The 22,154-nt window shown below is 40.3% G+C and overlaps 1 protein-coding gene across 1 annotated transcript in view; it reads left to right on the forward strand.

The window, feature by feature from the left end:
* The first annotated feature begins 951 nt into the window (after positions 1-951).
* The window catches only part of CCDC174 (coiled-coil domain containing 174), a 28,662-nt gene continuing 7,459 nt past the window's right edge, over positions 952-22,154 (forward strand). Inside the window, exons 1-9 of the mRNA XM_044252923.1 lie at positions 952-1,094; positions 3,905-4,009; positions 4,658-4,758; positions 9,764-9,822; positions 12,206-12,383; positions 15,574-15,669; positions 16,653-16,795; positions 17,366-17,460; positions 21,819-21,951. Coding sequence (XP_044108858.1) covers positions 1,053-1,094; positions 3,905-4,009; positions 4,658-4,758; positions 9,764-9,822; positions 12,206-12,383; positions 15,574-15,669; positions 16,653-16,795; positions 17,366-17,460; positions 21,819-21,951 — 952 coding nt within the window. The 5' untranslated portion in view covers positions 952-1,052. The remainder of the gene's footprint in view (positions 1,095-3,904; positions 4,010-4,657; positions 4,759-9,763; positions 9,823-12,205; positions 12,384-15,573; positions 15,670-16,652; positions 16,796-17,365; positions 17,461-21,818; positions 21,952-22,154) is intronic.

The raw sequence follows: 22,154 nt of genomic DNA on the forward strand, positions 1-22,154 counted from the left end.
TGGTCCTAGCGGTTCTGGAAGAAGACTTCTTTTCCTTCTAGAGGCTGCCTGTTTTCTCTAGCATGTGGTCTTTGATCCTTCTGCCTCCTTTATAAGGACCCTTTTGATTACATTGGGCCCATCCAGATAATCTCCCTATCCTAAGATCTTTAATTTAATCATGGCTGCAAATTCCCTTTTGCCATAGAGGTAACATATTCAGAGGTTTTGGACATTAGAAGATGGACACCTTTGACCAGGGGTCATTAGGCTGTCTAATACAATCATTAATATTTTTACCAACACTAGCTCATTTAACTTATTTCCTTCTCATTAAGTCCCATGAAGTAGATACTGTTTTATTCCCATTTGGAAATTGAGGCACAGAGAAGTTAAGTAACTTTCCCAAAGTCACATAGCCAGTAAGTGCAATTGGAAACCAGGAAACTCGCCTCTGGAGTTCATGTTCTTACCAGCTGAAATATGTAAAGTGGCACATAGTAAGCACTATATTCATGTTACCTATTATTATTGTTATTTCTACCACGAGTAATATAATAATCTTATATAATATAATCACATATGGTTCTTGTGAGAACTAGATAAGTTAACCTGTGAGAAGCACCAGACAGTGCCTGTCATACTGCAGGTCTTCTAAAGGCATTTAGATCTTTCCAGTCCTACCAACCCGCCTTTTTTTTCACCACGAAGAATATTTGTGGTCACTACGCCCTCCCCAAGATGGCGCTACCCCAACCCCAAAATCCGCCCCACTCAAGATGGCGCCCATTGCTCGAAAGCGGCATTCGCCCTTCTCAAGATGGCGCCAACACTAACTCTTGTTATCCTTTCTCTTTCTTCAAGATGGCCTTAACACTGGGCATTCTTTGACTCTCTCAAAATGGTGGCAGGCGCATTACGCACAACATCTGACCTTTCCAAGATGGCGCCCGCGTCGCATACTTATCGTCGCTATTATTACAGACTCTTCCGGTTGTGGGGAACGCAGGCATTTGAGGCCTGCGGGAGACGTTGTCGGGTCCAGCTTTTTGCTGAGACACGCTGGCGGCAGAATGGACCGGAGGAAAAAGCCTTTGGATGTTACGGCCTCCTCGGTGAGTGTGGGTGCAGGTGATGCTACGGGGCTCCGAGTTCTTCTCTTCAGTAGACAAGAATCTCGACCTTGTTTCTTCACTCGGGAGACCCAGACCTGGCCTTCCCTCAAACAGGAACCCGGACCTGGCTTTTCTCGGATGGGGACTCGGGCCGACTTTCTTGCTTACAGGACGCGGTACTTGGCTTCTCCCCTCGCATACAGGACCAGGATTCCCTCTTTAGATACAGACCTGAACCTGGTGTCTTTTCCTGTTTGAGTGTCCCTGCCTTCCCCCTGCGGCAACCCGGCCAGGCCTCCTTGCCAGTCCTGTCTCCCTCTGTGCTTGCTGTACAGACGCAAACCGCCTTCCTCGTTTCCTTTCCACTCCACGGACTAGAAGGGGCCTCCCAGAACATGAGGGAGGGTGACTTATTCCCGGGGATCCGAGAGCGCCCAGCGTCCCAACCAGGAGCTAAACAGTGTGAATGCACCCATAGGTTGCAGTGCCTGCGGGTTGTAAGGTCTAGCAGGATGTAAGCAGTTTTGTTAAATTAGTTACTTCTAGGGAGAAAACCTGCTCGAGTACGTTTCTGTGCACTATCTCATTGAATTCTCCCAACTGCATTAGGGAGTAGGTGCTATTAATATCCGCGTTTTATAGCTGATAAATTTGAGGCCCAGTAAAGGAGGTGGCTATTCCCAGCTTACATACAGAATTCTTAGAGATAGAACTGGTGCACTCAGCCTGTTCCTCACCAAAGCTATTGCCTTTTCTGTTACATCAGAGCAAATTGCCTAATATTTGATTTAATCTTCAGTTTACTGCAAAGAAGTAGGATGCAAAAGGAGTGCAAAGGAAAACTACTACGTGTCCCAATATTCGGATCTCTTTTTCTAGTCTCATATTGAAAATTAGTACTAGTTATTATGGTTCAGCATAAGGAACCAAAAAGCTGTAAATATTAAGGTTATTCTATCTGTCAGGTTAAAATAAGCAATAACCATTGTAGAAATGCCATCTGGAAATGGACAGTTTTCAGAGCATCTTCCTTTTAAAACTCAAAAGTGGTCATAGAAGAGGAAAATGTGTGGCTATAAAATTGTTGGAGTTAAGAAGGCTCAGAAGAAGGAACCAAAGTTTTTGTGTTTAGAAACTTAGGGTATTAGGTCTTAGGATGAAACTGCCCTTAGCATTATTAAATCTCTGCCAAGGCTGCTTTTAAATTGGTGTCTTCCAAAATAGAAATCATTGAACTCAGTCATTTTGATTTCCCTTAAAAGTCAGTCGGTGATGCTGGGTTCTATAAGTATCTGATTTATAGGGAGCTGTATCCCGACCTGTAAAAAAGGAACTGGCATTTTGTATTTCTTTGCAGAGTAGACAGTGGTGATTGGTATAAGTGAGAGGTGGGCATGGATATTCACCCAAGAGCCCTGTTCTTTCCTGTTTTTGAACCCAGTGATTCAACCTAACTTAGAGTTTCCAGAACATACATAAACCTGGAGCTCTTCTCATTCACTCAGTCCACTTTATTTCTAACTGTTGAAATCTTGCCGATGTTTTTTTAAAAACATTTAATTAATTAATTAATTAATTAATTTAAGTAATCTCTACACCCAACATCGGCCTCAAACTCATGACCCTGAGATCTAGGAGTTGTGCTCTCTTCTGACTGAGCCAGTCACACTCCCCTTGCCTATCGTTTAAAGCTCGGCTCAAGGCTGTCTGTGATCACTGTGGACAGAAGGAAATGCCCCTGTAGCTGAACTTCTGTGCTTTTTATTCCACCACCACCACCCCTTTTTAAAGATTTTATTTTTAAGTAATCTCTACATACAATGTGAGGCTGGAACTCACAACCCAAGATCAAGAGTCTCATGCTTCACCCACTGAGCCAGTCAGGTGTCCCTGTTTTCTTTTCACTCTTAAAGTCATTTATTACATTTTACTGATATTATAAGTTACCTTTTTTTTAAAAATTAGGTTGTAACTCTTTGAGGCATGGGAGTGTGTATTTCGTGTTTGTATCCTGCTCTTTAGTGCTCAGATAGTTGATGAACAAAGATATTTTTCTGCAGAAATAATAAATTGTGATGATTAAATGAGGTTACAATATAAAAAAGCCAAGTAAAATGTCAGGCATGGAGAAGGTATTTTAAATTGTTAGTTCATTTTTTTAAAATAATTTATTTGTCAGGGGCGCCTGGGTGGCTCGGTGGGTTGAGCCGCTGCCTTCGGCTCAGGTCATGATCTCAGGGTCCTGGGATCGAGTCCCACATCGGGCTCTCTGCTCAGCGGGGAGCCTGCTTCCTCCTCTCTCTCTGCCTGCCTCTCTGCCTACTTGTGATCTCTCTCTGTCAAATAAATAAATCTTTAAAAAAAAATTTATTTGTCAGAGAGAAAGCACAAGCAGGAGGAACAGCAGGCTTCCCGCTGCGCAAAGAACCTGATGTGGGACTCGATCCCAGGACCCTGGGATTATGACCTGAGCCAAAGGCAGCTGTTTAACCGACTGAGCCACGCAGATGCCTCTTAAAGTTATTAGTTCAATCTGAATCTAACAAGTGCAGACTTCATTTACTTTGCTTAATCACCTTCCCCTTAGCCCAGCATTGAAGGTTAGGGTAGAAATATATTACCAAGAGAACTGGAGTGCTGTAGGACTTGGTTTTATTTTGTACTGGATTATGCATTCAGAGACATTTAATTTTGTATCCATTTTTGTGCATTTATAGGAACTTTAAATTTTGCTTTGAGAATTACAATAATTTGGAAATCAAGTCACTCATTAGAATTAACTAAATGTTTGCTCATTGGTTTTATTCTAGTTGGTAGACCTTAAGGCTGAACTCTTCCGAAAACAAGAAGAATTCAAACAAGAAAAACTTCTAAAAGATTCCGGAGTTTTGGGAAAACCAAAAACAACTAATAAGGTAAAAATAAGATCTAGTTATCTCCATTAATTCCAAACATGGTAAAATTATACCATACCTAGGTTTTTTGAAAATGTCCTTGTCTGCTATATATAAAAATTAAGAGAAAATCCCTGGTAGCTGAACATCTGCATAAAATGTTTTATATTAAAATAGAAATTAGAGCCTTTAAAAGCACATTATAATACTGTAATTACGCAGCACTTCTTTTGCAAGAGTGCGTGTTTTAATTAGTGGTTTGTGTAGATTCTTAGGAAAGATCAGCTGTATAGGTATTATTAATACAAACAGATAAACAATTAGATGATACAGTAATATAGCAGAAAATATCAGGGTCTTTAAGAGTTGTGACTAGGTTATGGTATTTATCACTTTTATTAATCTATCGAATTAAGTTGTAATCATTCAGGAGATAAGAGATAAGTAATTCTGTAGTCGTGTAAAGGAATTCTTTATATAATTTAGGGCTTTTTTTTCAGCACTAGCTTTTCCTTGTATAGTTTGTCTGCATGACAAAGGTTGGCTCTCATATCTAGTTTTCTTCATAGATTCGTAAGGTTAATCCGTTTTTCTTCTGATGCGTAAGTAGAGATTTTTTTTTTGCAATCACTTGGTTCTGTTTTGTCTTTTTAAATAAATATGCTGCAGAAACCCAGTATCTGGAGCAAACAGAATGCAGGAGTTTCAAATCGAGCTGAGAAGGATACAGAACAGAAGATCGAGGAACAGAAGACTTTAGACAAAGCAAGGTAGAGTTAAGCTGTGCTAACATAGTTGCCTCTGGGGCTACTCAAGCAGAGAAGTGAGAGTTCCACTTTTACACTTCTGGGTTAACAGTTTTAATTTTGTCATTTTTTCAGCCATATGCTCTATAAATATAAAACAGACTCTGAAAATAATATAATTTGCAGATGTATTTGTAGTTTTATAAGAAGAGAAGACATAACCTCAGTCTGAAAGATGAAACAAGTTTTCATTATCAAGTTTTCAAGGCTCCCACTTTGAGCCTTTAATGGGCACTAAGATGGTCATCAAGTGTTTAAGAAGTGTTCACATGGTGGTGTGGTTCTGGGCTACTAGGTAATATTACAGTAGCATTTAGAAACTAAATCATTCCCCTTTTTATTTTGAAAAACTTGAAAACAACAAAATAGTTGAAAGAAGAGCACGGTGAATCTTCTAATATTCTTTACCTAAGTTCACCAATTAATGTTTTTTCACGTTTGTTTTTGCTTCTCTCTCTCTCCCCTGCCTTGGTGTATGTGTACGTAGAGAAACTTTGCTAAACATCATGATACTTTGCCTCAAAATATTTCAGTATATATCTCCCAAGAACAAGGATGTTGTCCTACATCACTATAATAATGCTATCATACCCATGAAATTTAATACTAGTAAAATAATATTATCTATTTTATGGTCTTTAGGCAGAGTTCACCAGTTATCCTGGTATAGTTAAGTCCTTCATAGTTTTGTTTTGTTTTTTTAATTTAATCCAGAATTCAAAGATTGCACATTGCATTTAGTTTTCATATTTTTCTTTATTTTTCTCTTTTAAGGGGGAGAAATTTTGTTTATAGCATGACTTTCTTTTTTTTTTTAAGTTAATTTATTTTTTTCTTGAGTTAATCTCTAGACCTGACGTGGGGCTCAAACTCACAACCCTGAGATCAAGAATTGTACACACCTCCAACTAAGCCAGCCAAGCAGCCCGGATGGTGTATTTCTTTAGTCTCCTTTAATCTCGACTAATTCCCAGGCCTTTCTGTTGTCTGTTATCCCATTGCTGTTCTTGAACAGTCCAGGCCTGTTGCTCTGCAGTGTATGATTACAGTCACGTTAACTGTTTTTGGTTAAGAATAAAATGTATATGATGTTTTCTTCCTATTGGATCACAGTAGGAGGCTCACAGTGTCAGTTTGAGTTGTTATTGGTGATGAAGTTTGATCACTTGGTTAAGAAAGGCCTGCTAGATTTTTCCACTGTAAAGGTGCTCTTCCCCATTTGTAATTAATAATCTAAGGAGGGAAACTGAGATTATGAATATCTTGTTCACCAACATATTTCCACATAGTCATTATATTGGTGATTTCTAAGTGATGATTTTTCTAATTCTTTAATTCCGTCTTTGTCTTTATTTTCATTCCATTTATTAACTGGCATTCCTCTGTAAAGAGGAACTCTCCCTTATTTGCAGTGTCACCCTAGATTTAGAGAGAATTCCAAGTTTTTCTTTTTAATGAAATGATCATCTTTGTTCTTCTTTTTTTAATTTAATTTAATTTATTTATTTGATAGAAAGATTATAAGTAGGCAGAGCGGCAGGCGGGGGTGGGGGGAAGCAGGCTCCCTGCTGAGCAGAGAGCCTGATATGGGGCTTGATCCGAGGACCCTGAGATGACCTGAGCCGAAGGCAGAGGCTTAACCCACTGAGCCACCCAGGCACCCTGAGAATCCCAAGTTTTAATGTCTGTCATGACTCATGTGCGTTTGATTTATTGCATAATAAAAAGTGCAGTTGCAAACAGTGGTCACTAAGGTTGCTCAGCTCTTCTGGGTCTGAAAAAAAGAGAATATTAGCACATTTGGGACACTGTTTTTCTTTGCATTGAACTATTCCCAGCAGACTTGGGGTATATTAATTTTTGAGACATCTTTCTCACCTCCTGGACATATTCTCAGAAATCTCATTTGTTGAAAGGTAAAGTTTCATTTATACATTGGTAAATGTTTTCCCAGATACTTTGCTATGATTTTTTTCTGTCCAGTGACCTGTTAATGTAATACTTTGGCTTCTCTGCACTTGTGAGGGGTCAAGTCTTTCCTTGGTTGGCAGGATTTCTGCGTCTCCCAGAGCTCAGAACAGACAGGGGCAGTTCCAGAAGGGTATAAGGCCTTAGGCAAGTTACTTCTCCATTGAGACTTTTCTTATCTATGAAGTGAGGTGGTGTCTACTCAGCTTATGGAACTCTTGAGGGGATTAAAGGAGATACATAGTGTCTGGCACATAGTGATTCCAGATAAGTATTCCATACTCTTGCCCTCTGAATTCCATTTTTCTTACTGAAGAAATTTTTCTTTGAAGTCTCTAATTACTTCCTCATCTACTAAATCCAGTGGCCATTTCTCATGACATCTTCCTTGATCTCCATTACTCACTTGTAGACTCTCCTGCCATATTCTGTTATACTGTATCCAGACTCCATATCCTTTCTCACATGTTGATGTACCTGCCTTTCTCTGTCCTTATTTTGTGCCCCTCTCTTCTGTGCTCAGCATCCTCCACAGCTCTGGTCTCTGCTTGAACATATTGAGCTCATTCCCACATCCTCTTTACTCTGCCTCACTTGCTTTCTTCCCAAGATCCTGTCATGGTGGACTTCTTGCTCTCTAGGCCTTAGCTCAAATGTCACCTTCAAAGAGGTTTCCCCTGACTACCTTTTCTAGTGTCCACCAGTTACTCTGTTCTGATGCCTGCTCTATGTGTTTTGTTTTTTAATTAAAGTGTTATTTTCATGGAAACAGTAAGATTCTACACAGGTTATTACAGTAAGTCCCCCTGATGTAGGGCAAGTTAACCTTTTGGAAGTTAAAGGGCCTCCAGTGGTGACAGCTGCTTTTATTTCCTCCCCTTCTCAGCCCTTATCCAAAATCCTCATTCTCATTGATTTATTATTGTCCTTCTCCCCTTCTATAAGAAGAACTATGTGAGCCTGGGGAAGGAAGGAGGCATGGAAGCAGTACTTGTTGAATGAATGTGCAAAGTGGGAGAGGACTCTTTCTGACCCAGGTGGCAGAGAAGCAGATGACATAACTGACGGCATGCTTTCGTGTGTGGTCTAGGTACTCTCCGTGATAATCCTAAGAGGCAATGGTGTTTTTTTTTTCATCTATTCCAGATTTAGGAATTGGGACTATAAGAAAGGTGAAGTAATTTGTTCCAGAGCACATAGCCATGTGACCAAGGGACTTTATTGTCTCAGAATGCCATTAGAAATGAAATTTTCCGGGGCGCCTGGGTGCTCAATGGCTTAAGGCTCTGCCTTCAGCTCAGGTCATGATCTCAGGGTCCTGGGATCGAGCCCCACGTTGGGCTCTCTGCTCAGCAGGGAACCTGCTTCCCCCTCACTCTGCCTGCCTCTGTACCTACTTGTGATCTCTCTCCCTGTCAAATAAATAAAATCTTTAAGAGAAAAGGAAAAGAAATGGAGTTTTCCATTGTGATTAAGTGTGATTCCTCACAAGCAAAAGCTCAGGTGACCTTTTTGGGACTTCTCTTTACCATCATTAAGTATTTCTATAAAGAATTGCCAGCTGTCTTAGTCTGTGTCCACTAAAAAATAAATGTCACCAGAATTAACATGAGCAGAGAGGCGGCTTTATTGAAATACCAGGGCTGATGTTTGTTTTTTATTAGCTATGTGTCATGAATAAATTATTCATGCTCTGTATAAAACAGATATCTCATATATATATATATATATATATATATATATATATATATATAACATTCTTTAATTTAAATTCAATTGATTTACATATAATGTATTATTGGTTTCAGAGGGACAGGTCTGTGATTCACCAGTCTTGTATAATACCCAGTGCTCATTACATCACATGCCCTCCATCACCCAGTTACACCATCCATCCATCCCCCTCCCCTTCAGCAACCCTCAGTTTGTTTCTTATGATTGAGTCTCTCATGGTTTGTCTCCCTCTCTGGTTTTGTCTTTTTTTTTTTTTTTAAGGAATTTATTTATTTATTTGACAGAGAGAGATCACAAGTAGGCAGAGAGGCAGGCAGAGAGAGAGAGGGGGAAGCAGGCCTCCTGCCAAGGTGGGAGCCCGATGCAGGGCTCGATCCCAGGATCCTGAGATCACGACCTGAGCTGAAGGCAGAGGCCCAACCCACTGAGCTACCCAGGAGCCCCTCTTGTTTTATTTTTTCCTCTCTTTTCTATGATTGTGTTTTATTTCTTAAATTCCACCCATGAGTGAGATCATATGGTAATTGTCTCTCTCTGATTGACTTATTTTGCTTAGCATAATAACCCTCTAGTTTCATCCATGTCATTGCAAAGAGCAAGATTTCATTTCTTTTGATGCCTGCATAGTGTTCCATTGTGTATATATACTAAATCTTCTTTATCCATTCATCTGATGGACATTTGGGCTCTTTCCATAGTTTGGCTATTGTGGACATTGCTTCTGTAAACATTCGGGTGCACGTGCCCCATCAGATCACTCATTTGTCAGGTATTGTATTTTTAAGAGACTTATAAGAAGTTGGTCTTTAGCCCCCTTAGAGAAGCCTAATAAGCCATAGATGATCAGGGATCCTTGTCTGAAAACAGTAATGCAAAGAGTTCACATTGAATTTGGTGATCTGTTTAGAAGGTTGTATATAGAAAATGTTTTTGTTTAAATATCTCCTTCTTTTTTTTGGTATTTAATTCAGGTTGCACTTTGCATTTGCATCTGGAATCTTACTTTATTATTTATTTTCAGGTACTGATTGAGAACTTGTGCCAGGCATTGTTTTAGGCCCTGGGATATAGTCATGAATAACAGAAACATGGGCCTGACATTTAGTTGGCAAATCAGGCGTCACTGTAAGGTGGAGTGGTCAGCTCAAGTTACAGCTGCCACACCATCAGACTGGGTTTCTCTGGTGCAGGGTGTCACAGTCAGACAGGCTTAGCAGGAATGGCAGGTGTTGGACCATTTCTAATACTTGTCTTTTTTTTCTTCTAGGGAGAAATTGGAAGAAAAAGCCAAATTATATGAAAAAATGACTAAAGGAGACTTTATAGGTAAATACAATAATTTATTTATACTTCTCTATTTTCTGTAACTCATACAGCCCTGTAATATTTTGTTATTTGTTAAAATAACCATAAGAACGGGGAGGAAATTTAAGGAATAATACAGATTACTTTCTGTGCTGGCAAGACCAGAAAATCCGCAATAATTGTTGATTGCCCAGCGTGTACCAGGCTATGTTAGGTGCTCTGAGGGAACAAACAAGATTCTCTGCCTCTGCCCTCAAGGGGGTCATCATCAATGGAGGCCAGTGGTGCAAAAGAAAGGTAGGAAACAAGGTCCAAAGAGACTACCATTATAAACTATTATAGCTATGTTAAAAAAAGATTAGGAGGAGTTATGGGTATACAGGGTGTTGAAGTTATGTTTCCTTTTCTCTGTTTTTTGTTTTTTCTGTGATGTGCCTGTAATTGCTTCTAAAATAATAAAAAGATCCCCCTTTCCTCATACTGTCCAGAAAAGTAAAACCCAGTCTACATTTAGATAGGAGTAAAGAGATTTTATTTTTTATTTTTTTAAGATTTTATTTTCTTTTATTTGATAGAGAGAGAGAGAGAGAGTGGGAAAATCAGAGGGAGAAGCAGACTCCCTGCCGAGCAGGGTGACCGATGTGGGGCTTGATCCTAGGACCCTGGGATCATGACCTGAGCTGAAAGCAGACACGTAATCGACTGAGCCAGTTAGGCACCCCAGTAGAAGAGATTTTACAAGGCAGTGTGTATTTTATTGCCAAAAGGCATTTGGGGAAGTCCTTAGGGAGAAGGTAGGCTCTGATAGGGTCTTAAAGGCTTTGAATAGCTGGAGGAAGGATTCTGCAGGGGGAGAGTGGTGAGAGCAGATCTGCAGAGGGAGGAGAGGGCCAGTGTTGGCAGGACAGACTAGTGTGACTAGGCCCAATGAGCTGGAAAAGGGGGCAGTGGGGCAGCAGGAGAGGCAGGGCTGGAACCCTGGTCATTGGCTACCCACACAGCCAAACTCCCTCTTCCCGGATGGCAGAGGCATGTACCCTGCATGGCACTTGAGCCCCGTGTGGGAGAGTCAGGCACTCTTAAAGCTAGGGTACAGCAGAGGGGCCCTGTCTTCTTCCTTAAGAAGCAGCAGGGTGTCCGTTAACCAGGAGGCCTCACTATTATGTGGTCTTACAACTCTGCTCTGGGAAAGTACATCTCTTTGTCATGTGAGTTATGTTGTGGCTTTAAGAAAAATTAAAATCTTTTACTTTTGATTCAGACTTGACTTGTACTGTTACTGTAGAGACCAGGTCCAAAGGCCTGTGGATGTGGGGATGTGGTCCAAAACAGCAGGCTTATCTTCTGAGGGGCATAGTGTCCCTGTGTGTTTGGGCAAGTTGAGTTTTGAGCCTCAGTTATTCTCCCCTGTATGCTGGGGCTTAACACCAGATACTAGGATAGTGTCTGCCCCGTACAGCACAATACAGTCCTCAGAAAAACTGGAGCAGCTCTATAAAATCCAGCGTAGTGACACTTCACATCAGCGTTATTGTGAGTACGTCAACTGTCCTGGGCTAAATTAAAGTCATGGAGTGGTATTTAACTTCCAGTGTATTAGCTCAGGCAGGTCACAAGCCACATGTTTCTGTGTGCCCTGCAGATCCTGGCACCATGCCTTGCCTGAAGGTGCTGTTCGTTGGGTTGAAAAGAATTCAGATGACTTTGTTTACCCTATACAGTGATGCTTAAAACACCATACCACCGCAGTGTAATTAGGGTTAAGTAAGGTAGCCCCTTGACTGGGGAGGAATACGTAGCAACAAAGGTCTGTTGCTCCGGTCCGGCAACATGATCACTGTAGTTCTGCATCGACATGTCACTGGGTGGACAGGTCTCTTGAGATCAAATGGTTTGATCTTAAAATTGCATTCTGAGACTGTATTGCTCACTCATCCTGTTGATGGGTCAACAGAAGACTTTAAGCACTTGTGAGAATTTTTTGTGTGGTCTGTGTTTCTGATGGCCTGTTTGCCGCTTCCCTGTCAGGTCCGTGATGGCTCTGTGTCTTTGAAGTGTTCAGGGGGGAGGTAGTGAATGCATCCACTAGTGAACTGTCCAGGGCTAGCTGCCCAGCGGTGACTGTGACCACTTCATAGCAGTTCCATCTGCTTTGAAAAGAATGTCAAAAATCTAAAAATTGGGGCGCCTGGGTGGCTCAGTCGTTAAGTGACTGCCTTCAGCTCAGGTCATGATCCCAAGGTCCTGGGATGGAGCCCTGCATTGGGTTCCCTGCTGGGCGGGGGGTCTGCTTCTCCCTCTCACTCCCCTGGCTTGTGTTTCCTCTCTCACTGTGTCTCTCTCTGTCAAATAAATAAATAAAATCTTCAAAAAAAAAATCTGAAAATTGATTTTTCTGTCTTAGATGAAGAAGTGGAAGATTTGTACCTTGTGGATTTCACACAGAAGATCATAGATAAACACAAAGAAATGGAGGTGTTTGGTGCCAATAGAGATTCTAGAAAGACAGCAGAAAGAGATGATGATGAAGAAAATCTTTCTGAAAAAGATATACCTCCTCCCCAGGACCCCAGTGAAGAATGGTTGGTGATAATGGCACAGTTTGGTCATGTTAATATTCTCAGACTTGTGTTTACCTTTTTTTCTTTTTTTTAATTAAAAAAAATTTTTTTTATTAACATATAATGTATTATTAGCCCCAGGGGTACAGGTCTGTGAATCGCCAGGTTTACACACTTCACAGCACTCACCATAGCACATACTTTCCCCAGTGTCCATAGCCCAACCACGCTTTTTTTTTTTTTAAGTAGTCTGTACACCCAACATGAGGCTCAAACTCACAACCCCAAGATTGAGAGTCCCTTGCTCTATCAACAAGCCAGTTAGGTACCCCGACTTGTATTTATTTTCCAAAAGTGTATTTGTTTGGACCATTTTTCCTTATTGTTCCCCAGTTTTCTTTCTTTTAAGATTGGATTTACAGATGTAGAAATAGTAACTCTGAAGAAGTAATCACAAGACAGCCAAGTATAAAAGGCATTAATACACCTGTTTCATTGGCATGGAAGAGTTGTTTAGACAGAAGCATGTTCTTTTGTTACCCAGGTTGCCCATGCCATTATTCAGACATGATGAGTCACTGTCTAGCTGGTGGTGATGTTCATTTCCATAGAAAAGAGGCAGACAGAGCTGGTCCAGTAAACCTTACCTGTGACTGGGACATTATCTGGCAGCGTGGTATAGGCACTGGGAACCTTGGACCTGTGTAACACTAGCTCCATCTTTCCATGGTAACATGACCACTTGACCATGATCAAGTTCCATCCTTGCTGAGGCTCGGTTTCCTCACCTGTAAAACAGGTGATTGTGTTGCCTTCAACTCCCTTCAGGAAGTCAAGCGTATTCTGAGCTACCCAAGAAACTGCTGTCAGTGGGGAATAAGCGGGCATTTGGTAAATTTTTGTTGAAATTATCCTGAATTTTATCTACAAGTAGGTGAATGATGGGGAAGCCAAACTTGTCTTTTCTTTATGAGACTGATACATACATCAATAAGAGACCAGAATGAAAATTCCCTTCGGATGATTTTCTCTTCTTAACACTGTAAGACTGGGACTAACCCTGCCTGCCCACCCTCCTGCCTGTGCAGAGCCTACCCATCTTCCCTTCCAGGCTCAGATAGCCTCATTATTGGGGTCTTTGTTAGGAACTGTATTAGGATGGTTTGCAGCATTTGACCTTTGGTCAGCCATTGGCCCTGCTGGCAGGGGTGGCTTCTGAGTGTGAGAGAGCAGTGCCGGCTGCTGAGGATCACAGGGACCTCGCATCTTTGTAATACCCGGGGTGTCCCCAGTGGCCCAGAGATAACATTCACATTGGAATAGAACAGGTATTTGCTTAGCTGCTTTCTAAAAATTTATCTTGGGGCGAGGTCTTCTGGCTGCATACTTGCTACAAGCAATCCAAAGAGAAGCATGTACAATGCAGTCGCTCCCACTGATGCTTTTCCTCTTTGTTTTCGTGTGAGTGAATTCTCCCTCATCCGGACCCTGGTAGCGCTTAGATGCGCTTCCAGTTCCTTTGGGTCTTACCTCTTCTTTAGTACTGGCACACAACTAGCCTCATTACCAGAAAAAGATTTGAGACAAACTTTGGGTCCTTTACACATCCACCCTGCTGTTTTTAGGAAGTGTTTCATGGGCACGTGCCGTAACTTCCCCCCTTGGAGCTCATTGAAGATGACATGACTCTGAGTCGTCCTTTATTATTCTTGTACCTCAAGTAACTGTTTCCCTGGGGTTTGCTCCGTGATTGCTGATTACACAGAGCACTTGCTGACTACTGTCTTGCCACTTCTGTTTTGATGGGATCTGTACATTTTAGAGACCTTCTCCAGAAACAGAATAGCCTATGATTGCTTTTCATAGCAGAAATCTCATCTCCTCTGAAAGGTTTAATGGTTTTTTTTCCCCCTTACTAATGCCGTGTGATTACAAGCAATTTGTCAGTGATTTGAAGAGTTTGGAGGGCAATTGAAGGTGTCACATGCCACCATATGGTGAAGGAAGACGCACTGCAAGCAGTTCTAACGCTTTTTTTGTTTTTAAATTAAGCTCCAGAATTGTAACTAGTTGTAAAATCCTTTTGGTAGTTAAGTTCCAGGTGGTGGAAAATCTTGCTGCAAAAAATACTGTAAATAATTACTCAGACCATCTGGCTAGATGATTTTCTTTTTCTGTTCATTAGAAAAAGGTGGGGGGTAGGGAGGAAGAATGAAACTGCTTTCTAGAGTTGGAGGTTTTATTTCTTGTGGTAAGCAGTGTTAGGACAATAGTAATAGATTCTCCAACATTGTTTTCAAATCATGAGCTAACAATTGGAATCAGCATGTGTAAGAGGAAAGAAATGGCCAACAAAAGCAAAGCCACATATGTGAGACTCTGACCTTGAGCTGCACTATCAGTACTGACCCCTTTCTGTGTATTTAGCACCCTGCTAAAGCCTGGGAAATTCCTTTCCCATAATTAAGCAAAAAAAAAAAAAAAAAAAAAAAAATCTGTTGCATCATGGTGCAATTAAAATGTTTTCCATGAAAATCTGTCCATATTTCCTGTTGTGGGAAGTTGGTCTTTCATTTTGCCTTGCCGTCTGCCTGGTTCCCTTGGCTGTCTAGTTTGGGCAAAGATGAGGAAAGAGGAACTGAGAGTGAAAGATAATAGACTGGCTCACCGCCAAGATGCTTTTGCAGTACAAAATGCGTGTTGCTTTGCTTCCCTCTAATTAATGGGTCCTCAAAATATCATGACTTTAGAAATTTCTAATTGGAAAGAAGTGTACCAATTAGAAGAAATAAAAGAATAAAAAGTGAAATTTGGGAAGATTGAGAAAATGAACATGTTGAAAATGGTACAGAGCTCAGTTTTTCTGATGCTAATAAAATATGTGAAATTGTCTAAACCAGATTGAAATCAGTTCTGAGATGTTGCAGCAGGGGTCTGTATGGGTTATTAATTTTTGAAATCAGATATACACGCTCAATCATTTTCTGCAGTTTCTAAACCTAGGGTTTAATAAAGGGCATAATGAGTTTATTGTGTGTCAACTTTAAACTTTAAAAAGCATTTTCTTATCAGTGGTAATGGTCTCTCAGGTGGAGGGTTTTTCTTGGTAGTGAGGCTTACATTAATTTTTTTACTGTGCACCAACTCCCTAACTTAAGGAAGCATATGTCATGTACAAAGCCGCCTTCACATGTTTTCACTTTTATTTCAGGGTGGATTATGTGGATTCTTTGGGGCGATCTCGGCGCTGTATGAGAAAGGATTTGCCAGATTTGCTGGAAATGGATAAAAATCTTCAAGGGAGGCTGTAAGTATGTGATATGTGAGGCTTTGCCTGGGTTCTGAAATGCAGACACGAGGATTGTTTTTGTGTGAGGCTGCTTTTAGTTCATTATCTTTGATGGTCCAATGAGGAGGTTCTCTTCTTAACATATAAAAATATCTACTGAGGTGCTCTTTTGTGGCTAGGTACGTACACAGTCCACACTTGGGGCAACCTGAGTAGTCGATCATCCATACTGTGTGGCTACTAAAATGGATGCGTTGGAGTTCTATCTGTTTACTTGGAGGGGTGTTGGATATCAGAGTGAAAAATGAGAATAAGCCCAATCCAACAAACCTGCCTCTGTGGAGAAAGGTGTTTAGGAATATATACTAGGTTCCTAGTGGGAGCAGAGGGGTTGTTAGCTTATTAACTTTTTCTTTGTACGTTTTTGTATTTTGAAGGGCCTTATAGCTAGATTTTTTTCTACAGGGGCCAAGACACATCGAAGAGATAACTTGCTCCTATGCTCCAGGGAATAAAATTCCCCTCACCAAGGGCAGTTTTTATGAGGAAAATGGTGGGAGAAGGTGCACTGTATCCAAATCCTTCAGGTTCAGATAGGCCTGGGCTCAGTGCAAGGAAGGAAATGAAGAAGCCCTGAGCTGTCTGACAGAGGCCGTGAGGTGTGCCTGGGCTGTAACATTATGCAGCCTCCTCAGTACTGGGCAGGTGACCATGCAGAGGAGGCTCAGGTTCCTCCTTCCCTGAGCCAGGGTGGGAAGGAAATGGATTTGTCTCAAGTGCTGAGAAAAGATTCTGGTGTGCTCTTGTAATAAGTCAGCTGCTTGATTATAGAAAGGTGAAAACCTTCTTTGTAATTTGCCAGTGATATTGGGTCAGAAACTTCTGAAAGGAACTGTGTTCTTTATCAACTAGAGTTGCTTGTCTGTGATCCATCCTACTGAACTGAAGCATTGCTGTCTCACGTCTCTGAACTAAAGAGTTTTATTCTTTTCCATTACTAGTTTCGTTAGTCCTGCTAATGAGAAAACCTTATTATCTGAAGATATGAGAAAAGAACTTCAGCGCCAGCAATGGGAGGAAGAAGAAAGAGAGGCCTTGAAAAGGCCAATGGGACCCATACATTATGAAGACATTCGTGAAAATGGTATGATCCTCTTGCAGCTTTTTAAATCTTTTTTTTTTTTAATCGTGAACTAATGGTAAGCATAAAGGGAAATATTCATAAAGCAGCAGCTCTTATGTAGAAAGAAAAGATTCCAATTTTGAAATTGAAAATAGCCCCTTGTTCACTTCATAGCCTAAAGAATACTCATATTGGAAATTTCTTTCTAAAAGAGGGTCTATTAATCACAAGGAGGAGATTTTTTTGGCTTAGCTGCTTTTTTTTTTTTCTAAGTTGTGCTAGATATCATTGAGTTTCTTTCCTTTTTTTTTTAAGATTTTATTTATGTATTTATTTGATAGAGATCACAAGTAGGCAGAGCAGCAGGTAGAGAGAGATGGGGAAGCAGGCTCCTGTTGAGCAGATATCCTGATACGGGACTCAATCATAGGACCCTGAGATCATGACCTGAGCTGAAGGCAGAGGCTTAACCCAGTGATCCACCCAGTCGCCCCATCACTGTGTTTCTTTTTGCTTTGGTAGGAAAGTTAGCCTGAGTCTAATTCATTAATCAGGGAACTCTAATCTTTTGAATAATTTGACTTATTTCAGAGGCCCGGCAACTTGGTGTTGGATATTTTGCTTTCGCTCGAGATAAAGAGTTGAGAAGCAAGCAGATGAAAACATTAGAGATGCTACGTGAACAGGTAAAAATTAAATTCAGAATTGATGTTGAGAAGTGTTTGAGCAGTTGGTTTCTTTTTAGACTACATAACAAAAACAATCTATTTATTTATTTAATTAAATCAGTTTTTAAAGATCTTATTTATTTGAGAGAGAGAGAATGAGAACAGGTGGGTGGAGGGGCAGACAGAGAGGGGAAAGCAGACTCTCTGCTGAGCAAGGAGCCTGATGTGGGGCTCAGTTCCAGGACCCAGAGATTATGATCTGAGCCAAAGGCAGGTGCTTAACTGACTGAGCCACCCAGGCATCTCACAATCTGTTTTTTAAATTGGTACTCAGAATGGCCTTTTTTTTTTTTTCTTTTTTAAGAAATGTTATATTTAGGGACGCCTGGGTGTGTCAGTCAGTTAAGTGTCTGCCTTCGGCTCAGGTCATGATCCCAGACTCCTGGGATCAAGTCCTGTTTCGGGCTCCCTGCTCAGCAGGGAGTCTGCTGCTTTTTCTGCCTGCTACTTCTCCTGCTTGTATTTGGTATCTCTCTCTCTGACAAATAAATAAAATCTTAAAAAATAAAAAAATGCTATGTTCATTTCATAGTTAATATTCAGAGCAGTGATGGACAGAAGTGGATCAAATAAACTTCAAATGATTGATATTTCTGATATTTAATAAATACTATTATAGCCATAGACCAGATACTTTATTATTACTTTTTTTAAAAAGATTTTATTTATTTATTTGAACAGAGATCACAAGTAGGCAGAGAGATGGGCCGAGAGAGATGGGGAGGCAGGCTTCCTGCTGAGCAGAGAGTTCAGTGTGGGGCTCGACCCTGAGATCATGACCCAAGCTGAAGGCAGAGGCTTTAACCCACTGAGCCACCCAGGTGCCCCTACTTTTTAATTGAAATAAAATTGACACATAACATTTTATTAGTTTCAGATGTATGACATAATTATTCAGTATTTGTGTCTATTGGGAAATGATTACTGCTTTGTCAAGTTAACATCCGTCACTGCGTAGAATAAAATTTTTTTTCTCGCAATGAGAACTTTTAAGGTCCACTCTCCTAGCAATTCTCAAATATGCATTACAGTATTTTTTTTTTAAAGATTTTATTTATTTATTTAATAGACAGATTACAAGTAGTCAGAGAGGCAGGCAGAGAGAGGAGGAAGCTCCCCGCTGAGCAGAGAGCCCAATGCAGGGCTTGATCCCAGGACCCTGAGACCATGAACTGAGCCAAAGGCAGAGGCTTTAACCCACTGAGCCACCCAGGCGCCCCTGTGTTACAGTATTATTATTATTATTATTTTTTTTTTTAAAGATTTTATTTATTTATTTGACAGAGAGAGGTCACAGTAGACAGAGAGGCAGGCAGAGAGAGAGAGAGGGAAGCAGGCTCCCCGCCGAGCAGACAGCCCGATGCGGGACTCGATCCTAGGACCCTGAGATCATGACCCGAGCCGAAGGCAGCGGCCTAACCCACTGAGCCACCCAGGCGCCCCGCATTACAGTATTATTAACTGTGGTTGCCATGTTCTATATTACATCCACATGACTTGTTTATTTTATAAGTGGAAGTTTAAATACCTTTTGATTCCCTTCACTCATTTTGCCCATCCCCCCCCCCACCGCTGGTTCTGTCAACCGCCAATCTGTTCTCTGTATCTTTAAGATTATGTTTTGAGATTTTTGGGGGTGTGGAGGTTAGATTCCATATATAAGTGAGATCATATAGTATTTATCTTTTCCTGTCTGACTTATTTCACTTAGCATAATGCTCTCAAGGTCCATCCATGTTGTTCAAATGGCAAACTTCCCTTCTTTTTTATAGCTGAATGATATTCTGTTCCACATATGTGTATATATATAAACACACACACACATACACAAATACACATGCCTTTATTCATCATTGATGGACACTTAAGTTTTTACCATATCTTGGCTATAATTCTACAGTGAACATGGGGGTGCAGATATCTTTCAAATTAGTGTTTTCATTTTCTTCAAATAAATATGCAGAAGTGGAATTGCTGGATCATATGGTAGTTCCATTCTAATTTTTTGAGGAACCTCCATACTGTTTTCTGTTGTGACTGTACCAGTTTGCATTCCCACCAACAGTGCATGAGGGTTTCCTTTTTTCTACCTCTTTGTCAATACTTGTTATTTTCTGTCTGTTTGATAATAGTCATTCTAACAGGTGTGAGGTTGATATCTCACTGTGATTTTGATGTGCATTTTCTTGATGATTAATGATGTTCATCATCTGTTTATATGTCTGTTGGCCGTCTGTGTGTATTCTTTGGAAAAATGTCTATTTAGGTCATCTGGGTTTTTGTTTTGTTTTTGCCATCTGCCTGTTTTTTAATTGGATTGGTTTTTGTGAGTTTTTCTCACTTTTTTTGGGTCGGGGGTACTGTGTTGTATGAGTTCTCAGTATATTTTGGGTATTAATCCCTTATCAGATAATATGATTTGCAGATATTTGCTCCAGTTCAGTAAGTTCAGTAAGAATGCTTTCATTTTGTTGATGGTTTCCTTTTGCTGGGCAGAAGCTTTTTAGTTAGATGTTATCCCACATGTTAATTTTTTGCTTTTGTTGCCTTTACTTTTGGTGTCACATCCAAGAAATCATGGCCCAGACTGATGTTAAGGAGCTTACTGCTTATGTTTTCTTCAAGAAGTTTGATAGTTTCAGATCTTATGTTCAAGTCTTTAGTCCATTTTGAGTTAATTTTTGTGTATGGCGTAAGATAGTGGTCCAGTTTCATTCTTTTGCATGTGGCTATCCTGTTTTCCCAACAATTTATTTAAAGAGATTGTCCTTTTCCCATTATATACTTCTGGCTCTTTTGTCATAATTAACTGACCATATATGCTTGGGTTTATTTCTGGGCTCCCTTTCGTGTTCTCCTGATCTCTGTGTCTGTTTTTATGCCAATATCGTACTGTTTTGATTACTGTAGCTTTGTAATATAGTTCCAAATCAGGCAGCTTGATCCTTCCATTTTTGTTCTTCTTTCTCAAGAATGCTTTGGCTCTTCAAAGGCTTTTGTGGCTCCATGTAAATATTAGGGTTGCTTTTTCTATCATTGTGAAAAATATTCGTTGCAATTCTGATAGAGATTGCATCGAATCTTTTGATTGCTTTGGGTAATATGGACATTTTATCAGTATTAATTCTTCCAATCTATGAGCATGCTGTATTTTTCTAAGTGTATGTGTCTTCAGTTTCTTTTGTCAGTGTGTTATAGTTTCCCTTGGTTAAATTTATTCCTAGGTATTTTATTCTTTCTGATGTAATGGGAATGTTTTCTTAATTTCTCTTTCTGATAGTTTATTATTAGCCTATAGAAGCACAACATTTTGTGTTGATTTTTTTTTTTTAAAGATTTTGTTTATTTATTTGACAGAGAGAGGTCACAGGTATGCAGAGAGGCAGGCAGAGAGAGAGAGAGAGGAGGAAGCAGGCTCCCCGCTGAGCAGAGAGCCTGACGCGGGACTCGATTCCCGGACCCTGAGATCATGACCCGAGCCGAAGGCAGCAGCTTAACCCACTGAGCCACCCAGGCACCCTTGTGTTGATTTTTTATGTTAATTTTGTACCCTGTAACTTTTTAAAAAAAAATTTATTTATTTGAGAAAAAGAGGACAAGCAGGCTGAGGGACAGAGGGAAAGGGAGAAGCAGACTCCCCACTGAGCAGGGAGCCCGATGTGAGACTCTATATCCAAGAACCATGAGATCATGATCTGAGCTGAAGGCAGATCCCTAACCACCTGAGCCAGCCACCCAGGTGCCCCTGTACTCTGCATCTTTACTGAAGCCATTTATTCTAATAGCTTTTGGGTGGCATCTTTAAGGTTTTCTATATATAATATCATGTCTTCTGCAAATAGTGAGAGTTTTATCACTATTATTTATCAGTATGCTATTATAGTTTCATGAAGGTAATTGCTGTTCTATTTTGGTGTTTCAGACTTTAAAATTATAACTGCTCAGAAGTAACTTATGTAACTTTGATGTTTTAAATTTGGTTTTAAATATGGTACTTTTGGAGTGGCCTGGGTTAGAAAATAGAGAGTTATTTAAGGGATTTATTTAAGGGATTAAGGAGTGGAACAGAATTGGTTGGTTTCCTTGAATGTGAAGATTCCAGGATGCTCTGTGAACGCTCGCTAAACTTAGAAAACATGCCAGAGGGCTTGTATAAGAGGACCTCTGTGTTTTGAAGATCTCAAGGCTAGCTTCCCAGAGGTGGCATGAAAAATGAATTAATTAGTCTGTTTTTAAAATAAATTATTTTATCCCTTTAAGCAGAAATATTGTGAATTTGTCTTACAGTAAATGTTCTCATTTTCTTTTGTATTCAGACAACAGATCAGAGAACAAAACGAGAGAACATAAAGGAAAAGCGAAAGGCAATGTTAGAAGCAAGACTTGCTAAACTCCGACAAAAAAAGATGAAAAAGTCAAAAGAAGATGGAGCAGAGGAAGAAAATAGAGGTATTTCATGGTTCATGTATCTGACCTTCAAAAGGAAAAATTTTAGTTCCATTGATGTCTCAACAAATAGGACTGGCACTATGGAAATGAGCCATTTCATTTTATTCTCTAAGCAAGCAGAGTACCTCTTAGGTACTGCCAGGAGTAGGTTTTTATAACCAGAGTGGGGCCGGGTGACACTCCAAAGAAACTTTTTCTATAGA

The sequence above is a fragment of the Neovison vison genome, chromosome 6, assembly GCF_020171115.1.
Source record: "Neovison vison isolate M4711 chromosome 6, ASM_NN_V1, whole genome shotgun sequence".
Lineage (NCBI taxonomy): Eukaryota > Metazoa > Chordata > Mammalia > Carnivora > Mustelidae > Neogale > Neogale vison.